The following is a 16674-nucleotide window of genomic DNA, read 5'->3' as shown; positions in this document are numbered from 1 at the left end:
GCCGAGACACGATGAGAATGCAAGAGTTACATTATTAACACTGCTATCATAATCAAAGATCCTGATATAAGTCGCTGTATTTTTAGTTTACAAATACAGTGATCTCAAGCCGTTGGTTAGCTCATTTGCAGCAATTTGAGAATCACTAAATGAATATAGATTATGAATTTTATATTGAGAATGTCTGAATAACTCTGGTTATGATGTACACGAAAGACTGAATATGCTTGATATTGTGATACGAGTTATTTTCACACATTATTAAAAGCAGATCCCCAATGCAAAGGTAGAACATGATGCAAAATATGACCTCTGATTGTATATAAATGTGTTATTTAAGCCAGAGGTTTAAGTTGCGGTCGTATTTACCAATGCATGACAGCTTCATGAGCCAAATCTAGCGTTTATATGAACAGATTTCACTCACGTTCTGGATATTTGCGCAAGTTATGATCAACAGGAAGCGACTGAGCTTCCATCTTTATTATCAATGTCAGACGATGCGTGCTAAATTTCGATAGCATTTAGCAAGAAGCTTTAAATCATAGATGGTTTGTCTTTCTCTCATGTTTTATATACCCTTAAAAAAAATTTGATTTACTAAATTTTTTTAATAAGGTAAGTGGTTGCAAACAATTTGTATGGGCTGAATTTAAACAAACAAATTAAGTAATTCAGCGCTTACGAATTGTTCGCAACCACTTACTTTAAATTTAGCAAATCCAAACAAACCATTTTTCTTCAGTGTAATCCTGAAAATGAGACCGCCACACTATTTATGAGCAGAAACAACAGATAAGGCCTCTCTAATGTTTCATCTGCAATATAAATCATAACTTCACGACGACCACAAGACAAGCCCTTCACCAGTAAAGCCGTGTGTCGAGTGTGCTCAAGTAAACGCAAGTCTAAAACGTATTAAAGCTTTCAGAAAGAGTTCTGCAGCGCAACCCAAAACAACAAAAGAGCAAGCCTGAAGCCCATTGGCTGATTAATGAACACGCGTCGCTCCCGCCTGCCTCGCCAGTGTAAAACACACACACTCTATAACCAGCCCGCTGCTTTATATTCGACATCACACCGTGTCCTAACACACGATTACGGCAACACAGCATGTTGGCTTTTAAATATTTAAACAGCAGAGCCAATCAGATGCGCAGAATATGGACGGGTTTATTACAAGTGCATACCGAGTGGATGATGTTTACGTTTACATTTATTATTAATATAACATGTTATTAAATTTGCTACACAATTCTGTGGACGTCTTAATTCTGATTGGACAATCATGACTTTCCAAGGTGTAATAATACTACTTATCCAGCTTCTATCAATCATCGTGACTATATATATATATATATATATATATATATATATATATATATATATATATATATATATATATATATATATATATATATATATATATATCCAGTTAGTTGTTATATACTGTGAACTATTCGCCCTCCTATTAAATTTTAATTATTTATATTTCCCCTTAAGTTCTATTTAATGGAGAGATTTGTCAACACATTTCTAATCATAAGAGTTAATAACTCATTTCTAACTGATTTCTTTTCTCTTTGCCATGATGACAGCACATATTATAAGACTAGATATTCTTCAAGACACTTCTATACAGCTTAAAGTGACATTTAAAGGCTTCGCTAGCTTAATAAGGTTAAGATCGGGGAATTAGGCAAGCCATTGTATAACAGTGGTTTGTTCTGGAGACAATCCAACACTAATATTGCTGAAGGGGCGAATAATATTGACCTTAAAATGGCTTTAAAAATAATAAAAACTGATTTTATTCTAGTCGAAATAAAACAAATAAGACTTTCTCCAGAAGAACAAATATTATAGGAAATACTGTGAACAACTCCTGAATCTGTGCAACATCATTTGGGAAATATTTGAAAGGAAAATAAATTCACAGGAGGGCGAATAATTGATTTCAATTGTATATATAAACCGTTCTAGCTCTTTTCTGTGATAACAACCGGCTGGATCAACATTATCCCTTACTTTACGTACATAATCAGTACCAGAAGTCATCGTTATCATAGTAGCTTATGCTTTAATTTCAGCTGCGATGTCAAATTAGTTTCTAAAACTGACTCTGTGCATTGAGATTGACACAAAAGCGGAAAAGACACCTCTTATCGCATGTTACAGCATTACGTCATGTATCGTTAGGACACGGTGCTCGATTACAACAAAAATGGCACAATTTAACGACTTTTCCTGCATGTCAACAAGGCAGGAGGAGGTTTGCATATGCGGTTTACTTGGGCCTGTAAACCTGATTACCTGATCGGACGGGCTGCTGATTTCAGAGGCAGGAGAGAGAGATGGACAGAAGAGAAACCGCACAACTCGAGCCTACAGACCTTATTCTTCACATATGAGCTGGCACTGCAGTTGAATCGAAACGTCAGCTGATATTCACTTCCCTTGATTTCTAGACATTAACACAGCTTGTTCTGCTGCTTGATGTCTCAAACTGATATTGTTTGATTATATTAATCAGCTTTTTTTGCGATACTCAAACACACTTGTTTGTTGAGCGAGCAGTTTGACCGTTTATTATTCCTAGTCATTTCTCCAATAGGAAACTGAATGGAAAGTTTGCGCACTTCAGCATTGCAGAATAAGGTCAGTAGCTGGCTCTCTTTAGCATGTCGAAAATAGAAATTGTGCAATTCGAGTGCGGAAACACAACCCTATGAGACTACATGTACACCATTCTGCCTTCGGCTAGCGCTAAAAACATGCACCTGGCTACGAGCACGCTAACACATGGACACATCATATGGGTTAGCATAGAGCAAGCAGGTTTGCACGAGCGGAGCTTTGTACACCGGTTCAGTCGCAGTAGATCTTGTATTTCTCGCTGCAGAAAACCACTGGCGCCACTGTGTGGCCGTTGCTGTCACTGCGACTTACGTGCGTTTGGCTGGATTTGATGCGCGGCGCGGTGTTTCTGGTGCGCCCGTTGGCTCCAGGCCGGCGTATTTGCTCGTGATCAAACTCCAGATCCTCCAGGCGCTGCGTGAGCGCTAGCTTCTGCTGGATGGCCATCCGTAGCAGAGAGTTAAGCGTCTTCTTCTCGTCCTCCGCTGCTGCTAGCTGTCTCTGCATCTCGTCCAGTTGAGTCACGTATTCGTCACAACTAACAGACACAGAAGAAAAAAAACTCAGCCTCCTTTTATAATTAAAAAGAAGGTCTGCATTATATTTTATTTACAGCAGTGCACTTTTATAAGTGTGTGAATATATGCAGCTTCTAATGATAAACATGAATTAATTGTATTGTTTATCATAAGACTTGATCAAATCAGTCTGCAGAAACACTTTGATTGACATTCTCCTTTTGTATGTGTTGTCAGAAGGGGAAAGCCCCGCCCACTAGTGCACATCTCTCCCTCATTAGCATACGACGTTAGTCTTGTTTTTGAATCTGCCACTATGCTGACACACAGGCATTTGTGGCTCCGCCCTCTTCTGCACAATCTCATTTTAATTTAAAGCGACAGTCACCCAAAACACCCCAACCAGAATCAAAGCCTAAAAGGGTCAGTTTCAGAGAGCTGGAGAACATCATCTGTGTGCTATTTTGATCTGAAACACACACTCTAGAAGTAGAGACGCACTTTACATCCTGTAAAAAAGAGCAGAATACATGCCCTTATTAAGGTCCTCTTGTTACGCAAAGGTTTTGATATATATATTAAAAAAATTTGACAGGAGAATGTCCACAGCTGTAAGTGAACTCCCAGGAAACCTATTTAATTGATTTAAATTAATAAATATTAATTTATTGTGAACCACTTTAAATCATCATATGAGCCATAATCCTTAATAAATGCATCAATTCTGGCATATGCTCACTTATAGGAAGGTTTCTGCACACATTTTATAAATGTGACCCCTCTTAATTTACAGGGTTCTTACACCTTTTCCATGCTCAGATTTAAGCACTTTACAGCACTTTAAATCTGTGGTAAATTACATGCACTGCTCAGCATAATTGAGTACATCTCATATTGAAGTTGAATATTTTGATGCATTTTTTAGTGAATATAGGCACTTTTTTGGTGCATTTAAACAAAACAGATTTATAAAACAGATTTGTTTAATAAAATAATATTTAGGTCACTAAACATATTTAGAAATCAATAGATAATACAATTAAATTCAAGCACAATATTGCAAAAAAAAAAAAAACTAACAAAAAAAACAAATTTTTTTTCTTGTTTTTCTTGATTTTTCCTCTTTTTTTATTTTCAATTTCTATAAGATACATTTGGCTGCACTAGTTTTGGGAGCATTATCAAAGGTTATTCTAATAGATGAGCTCCAGATTTGGCTTCAGCACTGACTAATCTAATGTATATGCACAAATATAGTATTGTAGATTTATGACGGGCTGAACTTATCTATGCTGAGCACTGTATTTACAATCATAAAAGTACTTCTTTATCACTTTATATCAGATGCTATTTCCTATATAATTGTATACTTCACTGCACTCTCAGAAATAAAGGTACAAGAGCTGTCACTGGGGTGGTACCTTTTTGAAAGGTCTATATTTGTACATCGAGGGTCCTTAATAATACCTCAAGAGTACATATTAATACCTAAGAAGTACAAAAGAGTAACTCTTAAAAATGTGTAGAAACTAATTTATACCTTTGAGGCACCAATATATACCCTTTATGTACAAATATAAACCTTTCGACAAGGTACCACCCCAGTGACAGCTCTTGTACCTATATTTCTCAGTGTATAGATGGACAGACTATACTCAGGATGATAGTTGTTGCAGTGTTTGCCCCAAGCCCTTTATCAACACTGAAAATCTCTAAATGCTGTTTACTTAAACTGAGCCAGTGAATGCCAAATGTTGAATCTAGAAAATGACATTAATTTAAATTATTAAATTAATTTATTTGAACATTTCCATATTGTTTTTAGAGGAAACTGTATAGTACAAATAGCAACAACATTGCATTTTCAAGCCATTTTTTTTTAATCTAAGCAGTTTTTAAACCTTGAAAATCGAATAAAATGCTAGTATTTGTTAAGGATTTCTAGCATCTGTATGAACCCTGAATTTAGGAAATAAATAAAGCACATAGCATTAACAATTAAGATAAATGCTAAAATAAAATGACGAACTTATATACTTTAACAGAATTAATAATAAAAACAGTGTGACCAATGACAACTAAAGTGAAATGGTTCAATTTATATGGTTTGAGTTGAATAATAAAAAAATAATTAAACATTAATGAACACTCACATTTTAGAAGCTTTCCCTCCGACAAAACCACAGCTAAAATAATTAAAAATGTGCACTAATTGAGCAATGATTTAATTAATTCTACAATGATTAATTCTCTCCCAATGGATTTATTATATTAATTTTCATATATTGCAGAAAAACTAAACTCTGCAGTGTCAGATGAAAATAAAAATGAGCACGATTCATGCTGAAATGTCTTTAGCAACCAAAACTCTGCACCTACTTGTATTACATGCAATTGCTTATATTCTTAAAATCTCCATTTGTGTTCCTGAGAATACAGTCTGGGACAGCCGGAGGGTAAACAAATGTTTTAGGGTGGAGAATCCACACCCGGTTTTCTTTCTTCCTTCATTCGTTCGTTAATAATAATAATAATAAAAGCCCTCAGTGCTGTTTGAGCAGATCTCCATGTTCACGAGTGATAAATAATAATCATTAAAGTATTCCAGCATGCTACAACAGACAGAGTAATTAAAGTGAGTCACACCTTGATTAAACTGTGGTAAAACTGAACATCTGAAAGCACAGAGCATGCTAGCACACGCCAAACACCACCCTGTATTTAAGAATCACTGCAAAACAAACAGTGAGAAGTTTACGATCCCCACTAAACACACAACCGATCATCTCCGAAAGGCTGTGATTCAGGAGTACATCACAGATGACCAGGCGTGAGAGTTTTGCAGAGGTCCACGTTACAACAATCTGTGTGAACTGGAAAATGCATTTAGAAGCGTGCGTGCACACATACATGGAAGCAAAATGGCAATGCTATGCAAATCACATTTACATTTTCCAAGACACACGTGCACAGTTTACTAAAAATTGAATGATTTAAATGAAAATTTTTTATGAAAATTAAATGATTTAATTCATATTTGTCTTTTCAAATCACATTTTTAATATGTGCATTACATCCTAATTGTAATGCTTTTGATTTTCAAAATTAAATTGAAAATGTAAGGCTTTAATGTAATATTTGACTCAATGTGAAAGCAAAAATGGTCACAATATGACTGTCTAAATATATTATTTAATTTTCTTTTTGTCATGGAGAAAGCAAATGTAAGTATAAAAATAAATTGCCATTTTAAATACTGCATATTACATTTTAAAATTAATTTTTGCTACTGATCAGCTTCCATAGCATGGAAGCATATCAGTGGCTAAATTAATATTGAAATGTAATATGTAAAACTTTAATGTATTTCTATGTTTAAATTAGCATTTGATATAACACTTTTTTTGAAGGTCCATTTGAGTATTAGTAGACTGTCTTTTTATATCTGCTGATACTGCTCCTTCAACAGACATTTAACTGACTATAAGAAACTTTACAAATACGTGTCAACTTACACTAACCCGAACCCCTGCCTGACAGTCTACTTATAATCTAATGAGAATTAGTTGGCTGGCCTGTAGATGCAATGCAACTTAAAGCCAACAAAATGTGTTAAAGGAACCACCAAAATAAAGTGATACCACATTTAAAAAACAAATAAGTAAAAAAATGTAACTATATCATTTACATTTGCCATTTACAACTTACAGTTTTAATTGTAATGCTTTATAAGTTGCGAAATTAAATTTAAAATGTATTACCCAATTTGACAAAAATGGTAGCAAAATGAGTGTTTAAATATATAATGAAATTTTTATTTTGCACCATCATGGATAATGAAACTGTAAATATTGAAACGCATTGCACAATTTACATAATGCATTGCAAATTTGCATATTGCATTTTAAAATTAATTAGCTACTGATATGCTTTCATATTCTAGTAGTAGAGTCAGTCTTACAAGAGAAGATAAACAAATAAATGACAGTTCCTTTGTTTTTGTTTTTATTAACTAGTAACTAATAGCATTTAATAGTTAAAGTTATGTATAATAAATAACTGTTAGGAGCTATTAGTTACTAGTTAAAGTAATAGTAACTAATAAAGTTATAGTAACTAATAAGCTTCACATCTCTGATTTTGACTGTAATGCAGTTATGTGCATCTTCTGTAAAGCTACTTTGAAACAATAATAATTGTGAAATCACTATACAAATGAACTTGAACTAAATTAAATATCGATCCAATTCAGTCAAAATAACTTAATAAATTAAGTTCAAAACAGAATCAAATCATGAAGAGTTGCAGTAATCAGGGCCTCACGTGTCCTGTGTGCATCAATGCTTGCGTAGAGTTTCTCACTTTCTCTCTGCATGACCTCTGACCTCTGAAGCTGAAGGCCTTAGTGTGAACAAATGAACCGGCACGTCTGAGATTAAGCTTTGAGGGGGAAAAAGACACGGCGCGCACAATAGAATCAGTGCAGCTTCATTAGCGAACGGCCCCTGGGAAACATCGCTCTCAATGCGGAGGGCAAAGTTCTGCTGGAGAACCATCTGCGGCTCGATGAGTGAGTGAGTGTGTGTGTGTGTGAGTGTGTGTGTGTGTGTGTGTGTGTGTGTGTGTGTGTGTGTGTGTGTGTACGTGTGTGTGTACTTGCGTGCGTGTGAAGTAGGTGTTATTGTGAAATACAGCTCGACATGCATTCACTTTAGCTGCTTCTCAGAAAACCTGTAATGATTAGAGCTATGATGAAGATTCTGAAGAGCAAACAACACTCTAGGCTAGTTTTTAACAGCAGATGACGCTCTAGGCTAGTTTTTAACAGTAAATGATGCTCTAGGCTAGTTTTTAAAGAGCAGATGGTGCTCTAGGCTAGTTTTTAAACAGCAGATGGTGCTCTAGCCTATTTTTTTAAACAGCAGATGGCGCTCTAGGCTAGTTTTTAAAGAGCAGATGGCGCTCTAGGCTAGTTTTTAAGCAGCAAATGACGCTCTAAGCTAGTTTTTAAACAGCAGATGATGCTCTAGGCTTGTTTTTAAAGAGCAGATGGCGCTCTAGGCTACTTTTTAAAGAGCAGATGGCGCTCTAGGCTAGTTTTTAAAGAGCAGATGGCGCTCTATGCTAGTTTTTAAAGAGCAGATGGCCCTCTAGGCTAGTTTTTAAAGAGCATATGGCGCTCTAGGCTCGTTTTTAAACAGCAGATGACGCTCTAGGCTAGTTTTTAAACAGCAGATGAAGCTCTAGGCTAGTTTTTAAACAGCAGATGGCGCTCTAGGCTAGTTTTTAAACAGCAGATGACGCTCTAGGCTAGATTTTAAACAGCAGATGACGCTCTAGGCTAGATTTTGATTTTAAACAGCAGATGACGCTCTAGGCTAGATTTTAAACAGCAGATGACGCTCTAGGCTAGATTTGAACAGCAGATGACGCTCTAGGCTAGTTTATAAACAGCAGATGACGCTCTAGATTAGTTTTTAAAGAGCAGATGGTGCTCTGGGCTATTTTTTTAAACAGCAGATGGCGCTCTAGGCTATTTTTAAACAGCAGATGGTGCTCTAGGCTATTTTTTAAACAGCAGATGGCGCTCTAGGCTAGTTTTTAAACAGCAAATGGCGTGCTGGGCTATTTTTTATACAGCAGATGGCGCTCTAGGCTAGTGTTTAACAGCAGCCGGCGCTCTAGGCTAGTTTAAAGCAGTAGATGGCGCTCTAGGCTAGTTTAAAGCAGCAGACAGCACTCTATACTAGTTCAACAGGAGACGGCGCTCAGCTAGTTTTTATAGCAGACGGCTGTCTAGTCTAGTTTTTAACAGCAGGTGGTGCACTAGGCTAGTGTTTAACAGCAGACGGCGCTCTAGGCTAGTGTTTAACAGCAGATGATGCTCTAGGCTAGTGTTTAACAGCAGACGGCGCTCTAGGCTAGTCTTTAACAGCAGACGGCGCTCTAGGCTAGTGTTTAACAGCAGACGGCGCTCTAGGCTAATGTTTAACAGCAGACAACGCTCTAGGCTAGTGTTTAACAGCAGACGGCGCTCTAGGCTAGTGTTTAACAGCAGACGGCGCTCTAGGCTAGTGTTTAACAGCAGACGGTGCTCTAGGCAAGTGTTTAACAGCAGACGGCGCTCTAGGCTTAAATGCTCTAGGCGCTCACATACTTAAATTTTCATGAGGAAGTGCACTTGTCTATTTGGCTGAGTCGTGTAATGTGACTTTTATAACAGAAGACGAATGTAAATACATCTCACTATGAAATGTTATCAATGATTATTTTAGACTGAAGTGTGTAATGCCTAGTGCACACTACAGGTTTAAGACGAGCAGAGGATGAGTACATGTCTTATTTTGGGTGAACTGTCCCTTTAACAGTCCTAAAATAGTCTCCATTTACATATGCAAAACATAACTTCCCTCTTTGTCTTGTGGTTTTGTAGCGCATTATGAGCAAGCAGAGATGTCTGAGTGTGGGAAAGAGATCTCAGGCCCCGTCCCTCAGTCTTATTAGCATATTAAAAGGCCGATACAAAAGCCGGAGGCCGCATTAGCTGGAGAACACAGCTGCGGGTGGGAAACTCACTATTACGGAGCTGTAAAAAGAGGAGTCGTCTCATCTGCGTTTGCTGATTAACAGCATGTAGAAAGATGAAGACTAAGCTCATTTTAGGACTGTTACATGTTTGTGGTGAGGATTAAAGGGATAGTTCACCCAAAATTGAAGATTCTGTCATCATTTACCCATTTTTCAAACCTGATTGAGTTTCTTTCTTCTTTTGAAGACGGATGAAGACACACTGAAGAATGCTGGAAAAGACAGCTATTGACTTTCACAGTATTTTTTGATCCTACAATGGAAGTCAGCTGTGAATTGTAACCACTCAAGGGTGAATAAATAGTGTCAAATGTTATTTCTGGGTGAACTGTGCCTTTAATTTTTACACCAAACTGCAATTAGTGGATCATGTTGATTAATGGATCATTAAATGAAGGGTTTTCACTGGTGTTTTCCACAAGTCGTGACATGTAGACGCAGCAGACAAGCTCTTTAGAGGCGTTTACGCTTGAGGGAGGACCAGATGTCGCCAGTTTGGGAGTTTTCACTTTCAGAAGACACCCTATATTATTTAGTTTGTTTTTTTTTGGGGGGGTGAAATCACGAGAAACAAAAATATCTGAAAATTTGTAGTTTACATCAATTTTACAATATTTCACAATAATTTAAATGTATTATCTTTACATTTTTTAAGAATTTTTTTTTGGTGGCTAAAGAATTATTTTAATAAAAATATCTGTTTAATAAATCTGTTTTGTTTGAATTCAGCAAAATATAATACCTATATTCACTGAGAAATTTTTCAAAATATATACACACACACACTCACCGGCCACTTTATTAGGTACACCTTGCTAGCACCGGGTTGGACCCCCTTTCGCCCTCGGAACTGCCTTAATCCTTCTCAGCACAGATTCAACAAGCTACTGGAAATATTCCTGAGATTTTGTCTCCATATTGACATGATAGTTGTTTTAATAAAAAAAAATTCCTTTAACACAATGACCCTAAAGTCTAGACTCGGGACCAAACTAATTTAGAATGTATTTAGATATATTTATACACTTACTGCAACTGCACGAATAATGAAATAAATGCATAAATAATATTATTTTATAATTTAACAATATTTAATTATTGCATAATAATATTATAACATGTCAAATAATATTATGAATGTTTAAACATTAAAGTATGAAATCAAAAGCACCAGAATGTTGTGGCAGTTCAGTGAATCATCATTTCAATCAGTCATTTAATGGTTCATTCATTTGATTTGATTCATTAAACTGATTCATTCAAACAGCTGATTCACTCAGATAAAACCCCACTGTTGTCCTGCAACTACTTTCAGAAAAAACTCTTATGTTCAAACAAAACTTCTCAGAAAAGATCAGCACTCCTGCTTTGTGGTATCTTTTACCAATAAAGAAAAATAAAAGAAGGAACTCATACACACTTCTTGATTTATGGCTCAATTCATTCTACTACTAGTCGTCTGCATCACACAGTCAAAGCATATCATCAAATTCAGCATCAACTGCGTTAAAAACAACACCTTCCACACTATCACAGCCCATGTGGATGCAGATGCTCCGTCGCTGATGCTGAGAGCAGGCATTGACGGGTTCACATGATTCTGCACCATATGGTGCGACGGATTACACTCCATTTAGCAAGAATTAGCTGTAGATTTACTGTGACACATTTCTGCAGCTAAGACACTGGATTTACAGGCCCGCAACATCACCCAGAGTCATGAGAGTTCATCAGGTAGACCATCAACCTAAAACATCTCACTCGACTCAACCTGTTCATCAACAGACGTCGCATAAACAGCTGGTGTGTTAAACATGGCATGCTGTTAAAGCAAAGAAACGTGATACTTTGGGCCTTTGGTGTTGCTTTTTTATATATATCTGTACATTTTTTGTTCGGCTGAGCAGCCAGTTGAGGTTTATGTGTATGCTTTTGTTTTACTTTTGTTATTAGAGTTCATCGTTTGGAAATCTTCCTAAGAAACCAGTTACATTTCTTAATATCAAACATAGTGCCCACTTGCCGGATGAGGCCCACAAATGGGTTTAATGCAGCCGGCGGGATGATTCTGTGAAGCTTGAAACTGAGTTGCAAATATTAATTAAAAGAAACTGTTGTTCCAATTGGGATGGCGCAATAGCAAACTATTAATTTCAGAGAAGACATCTACAGCCTGCCATACCACACTGAGGTGATCTCACGAGGAAACGCAACTATTTTACGATTGGTCAGTTAATTCGTACAAGTTCAGTCGTATGAAAATGCACCACTTTAAAAAGTAGGTGGCACCCAACCACACCCCTAAACCCAACCGTCATTGGTGGATAAGCATAACGTATTAGATTGTACAAATTAGCCACAATGTTTGGAACCACATATCTCTGTTTTCTCTGTAATCAGCATGAATAAATGAACGCTCATGCTCAAGCACTTGAATCTCATCCTAAAGTTGGCCGGCATTCAGGATGTGACGCCTGATATTGATGCGTTGGTGAAAGCTAAAAGATGCCGGGTTTCAGGAGTCAAATAAACTATGCAACCTCACTTAGGGTGCTTTTACATCTGTGGTTCGCTTCATTTGGTTGATTTCACACCACACTGCTTGCTTTGGTCCGAACTAGTTGAAAAGAACCAAAATGCAGTCATGTGACAAATTCCACATCGCTCATTGGCCAGATGTTGTCGAACGCATTTCCTAAACTGTTGGTCAGAATTCACATGCTGGAAAATGCCAATGAACTCCCGCGAGTTTGTATGCATCACTTCAAGAATGCAGCACGGCTGCGGCTGGAAAACAATGTTTTAATGCATCTCAAATGGCGAAGGTGCGTCACTCGTCACTTCAGAAGGAGGCGTGAATTCATTTAGCTAAACTGCGACATGCTCATCTTCTGGAACTATCACCAACGATCCATCAGCTAATGTTTTCCTCTCTCTCTCTCTCTCTGTTGGTAAAGTGTTATCAACAAATATTTTTCCTACACATCCCATAATGCACAGCGCATCGGCCTATGGCAGCTGGATTAATCCAAAAAGGCGCAGTACTTTTTGCAGTCATCACAAACAAACCGCTGCAGGGTTTGTTTGAAAGCATACCGAGACCACTTCTTCAAGCAGGTCTCGGTACGCTTTTGTGGTCCGCTTTCGGTGCGCACTCGAGTACGATTGCTGCATTCACATCCGCCCAAACCAACCGCACCAAAAGGGAAAACCAACTCTAGTGCGATTCATCCCAACTGAATGAGTCAGGTGTGAAAGCACCCTTAAAGGGTCACGAAACACCAAAACACATGTGTTGAGCTGTTGGCAGTGGTATATGTGTCCCACACTGCTAAAAACACTATTAGGACACCTATATTTCACTAAAAAGCGTAAATTGGTTGTTTTGCGTTATTTCAAGCAAATTCGTACTTCCTGTTTGAAACGAATTTTTGAAGCTGCGTCACGGTCATGACATAATAGCGTGTATTCCAGCGTGCAGACTGGACGTCTGTGCCAGAGTGAGTCTTATTACGTCTTACAGTGTGCTGCATTAATGCATGAGTAAAGCTTGGTTCAAACCAATCAGCGCGCTCTATTGTGGAACTTCATTAATATTCATTAGTGTCACAGTGTTTACGCCACAAAGACGCCACGTTGTGTTGGCAAAACAAGCGTGAAGTGTTGCTTTTATAGTTTGCTGCAGTGAAGTTTTGTTTTCATTTTCTCTCTGTGAGAGCTCAGTCTCACGTGTGGATTAACAGTGTACGCGACGCTCGACAGCAATAACTTACGTGTCTAAGGAGGATTATTGTTTACCTGAGAGCTGTTCTCATCTGCAAACGCTGAAATCTGAATTCGCTTGTAGTATTCTCTCCATAAAGACGCGGCTCTAGTTGCTGGTGATTGTCCTGTCTCTACAGATTTGGTAAGTGAGCGACCAGTGCTCTTTGTTTATTCAGTTTGTTCGTATCGAATTAAGTTACTATTGCACTGAGTGCAGAAATGTTAGCACCGCATTTTGTGACCGGAATAACACACGCGGCTTTCTGATGCTACCTGTCGTGTGCATCTAAGTTTCCGGGAAATGCAGAGTTTTTTTCTCTCTCATTCGCCGTGCGGTATCAAACATTGCATGAAAAATACACGCTTGCAGCAGTTCCTCGAATCAAATATCTCGTTTGTCGCGAGAGGCATGAATGAATTCCCTGAATGAAAGAGCCAAACTGCAGTTAAAGTCCAACTTTTAATAATTTGGCAAATAATTCGACTACAGATGTCCATGTAAACACAGTCACATTGTCCGCTGTGGGTGTGTATTTTGACTCTGAAACTCGCGCGTGCCCAAATAGACACTCCCACACCATCCCACTTTAGTTCCTCCGACACTCCCCCCTAAACAGAGCTGGACACACCCACTTTTCTGACTTTTTCCAAAGTGGAGGTGTGAAAACACCCTGCTGAAACGAGGGGGTTTCATGGCCCTTTAAAGTGTTGAATGAGACACCCTGATATAGGTCTGCAGACATCCCGAGTCTCCCCTATATGCATAGAGACTCCCAGATGCACGCAAACGAAAGATAACCTCCTAAAACTCATGCCCAATCATGCCATTAAGTTACAAACACCAAGATTTTTCCAGTCCGGCCCACTTGTGTGAACAGATTTTACTCCATGTGGTCCCTGAGCTAAAATGACTTTGACACCCCTGATATTAAGCTTGTAAGCATTTTCCTAAGTGCAATTTTGGAAAATAAAAGATATCAGATTTGCTCTGAAGAACATTTTTTACTTTCTTTTTTTTGTTTATTTATCATGGATTTGCTAAAAAAGTCCTTTATTGACACTTTATTCAGCGAAGGACTTTTTATTATAGATGAATGTGCATTACTGGATTGTTTTGGACTGCTAATAAACCACTGCTATTGCAGAGCTGGAAAAGCAGATCATTTTTTTAATATAGCTCAGACTGGATTCGACACCCAGGATGCTTTGAGGGTGAATAAACCGTGGAATTATTTTCATTGCTGATGTGATATTCATCATAATGGCGAGTGTTGCGTTGTGTTTTGATGCAGGTGTGTTTGTGTGTGTGTCTCGTACCGGGTAGCAAACATTGCTCTGAGTGAAGAGAACGTGGCTGCGTCCTCCTTCAGCGCTTTGAGCTCGTTGCGAAGCTTCATCATGGTTTCGGTCACCATCGCCTTTTCATTCTCATATTTGCTCTTTAGGTTGGCCAGAGCCACTTCAGCAGTCTGAAACAAACATATTTACACACACACATTGACATGAACAAACACAAACACACACACACGTGGTTGTTTATTTGAACTGGTTGTTTCAGACAACCACAATGGCTGCAGTTCCTTTAATAGCCACAAGGGGGAAACAAACCAAAATACTTTTTATTCTACCTAAACTTTTGTCAATTGGTAAAGTTTGTTTGCAGTCACTGGCTTGCATAGTTTGGTACACATTCAATTTACTAGAACTTCTAATCGTGGCTGTTTATTGAAACTGTGGTAGTTTCAGACAACCACGATGGCTGCAGTTCCTTCAATAGCCACAGGGGAGACATGAACCTAAATACAGATGATGCGCGCATGCCTTTCACTTTAACCTTCAGGAGAGAGGGTCTGTTAGCTGGAGAGAGAATCATGGGAAAAATACTACACAGAGCTGGAATATAGGGAACAGGGATTATTAAATCGTTAGCTTTTCCACAACGGACGACCATCGACACAAGAATCTGCACAAGACTGGCTTTTCTCGAGGTTTTTTTTTCTTCACTTTCATCAATCGGTGAATTTTACTTGTCGTCATTGGCTTGCTTGTTTTGGGGTACAGTTTCAATTTACTAGAACTTCTATGCTAAGCTGCTTTGACGCAATCTACATTGTAATAAGTGCTACAGAAATAAAGATGAATTAAATAACCATCTAATCATGGCTGTTTATTCCAACTGTGGTTGCTTCAGACAAGCACGATGGCTGCAGTTCCTTTAATAGCCACAAGGGGAGACATGAACCAAAATACAGATAATGCGCGAATGTCTTTTACTTTCACTTTCAATTTCAAGAGAGAGTGTCTGGAAGCTGGAGAGAGAATCATGGGAAAAAACACTACACAGAGAATATAGGGAATAGGGATTATTAAATCGTGAGCTTTTCCACAACGGACGTCCATCGACCAAAAGCCTCCAGTGCCTGGACTGCAGCTCTGCACAAAATGTTTGGCCAGAGCCTGGTTTGTCTTGAGTTTTTCATTCACTTTCGTCAATCGATGAAGTTTGTTTGTCGCCACTGGCTTGCTTGATTTGGTACGGTTACAATTTACAAGAACTTCATCAATGTTAAGCTACTTTGACGCAATGTATGTGCGGTTTATTTATAAACTAATCTCGAGAGGATTACATGCTTATGATTGATCACGGCTGGTCCCCATCAACTACTCGTATTGCGCCAATCAGACGAATACTAACTCACTATAAATAACCAGAGCGTTTCACTTCAGTCATCTTCGTCTTGAAGAATCCACCCCTACCCCTCCCCCTTCTCCTGATAGGGCAGTATGGTGGCTCAGTGGTTAGCACTGTTGCCTCGCAGCAAGAACGCCACTGGTTCGAGCCCTTACCAGGCCAGCTTTCGTTTCTTTGTGGAGTCTGCATGTTTCCCTGTGCTCACGTGGGTTTCCACCGGGTACTCCGGTTTCCTCCCACGGTCCAAAGACATACAATATAAGCAAATTGACTAATCCAAAGTGGCATCATAGACCAACTTAGTCAGCCAAATCTCATAGCTGGGGAGCAGGGGAGTTCTTGAGACCTACCTGAGCTCAAACTCCCCTCTCGCCCTTTAAAAGGGAGGGAGCCCCGTGCTCGAGGACCATATGAGCTCAGGGCTCTCTCCCAGGACAGCATGCCAGACACGATTTATAATCAATCATCAGCTAA

General features: G+C 38.4%; 1 protein-coding gene across 2 annotated transcripts in view; it reads right to left on the bottom strand.

Annotated features, from left to right (window-relative positions):
* The window catches only part of bicd2a (BICD cargo adaptor 2a), a 48447-nt gene that overhangs the window by 5790 nt on the left and 25983 nt on the right, over positions 1-16674 (bottom strand). Inside the window, exons 8-9 of one of the 2 annotated variants that reach the window (XM_087265621.1) lie at positions 14826-14977; positions 2950-3175 (exon numbers count right to left, since the gene is read on the bottom strand). In XM_087265621.1, the coding sequence (XP_087121747.1) occupies positions 2950-3175; positions 14826-14977 (378 nt within the window). Of the gene's footprint in view, positions 1-1648; positions 3176-14825; positions 14978-16674 lie in introns of those variants that run through there. The other variant, XM_087265620.1, reaches the window with a different exon arrangement.

Source organism: Danio rerio, chromosome 8, assembly GCF_052040795.2.
Source record: "Danio rerio strain M-AB ecotype USA chromosome 8, GRCz13ab, whole genome shotgun sequence".
Lineage (NCBI taxonomy): Eukaryota > Metazoa > Chordata > Actinopteri > Cypriniformes > Danionidae > Danio > Danio rerio.
Note: the sequence above shows the minus strand (reverse complement) of the source record. Positions and strands in the feature narration are given on the sequence as shown.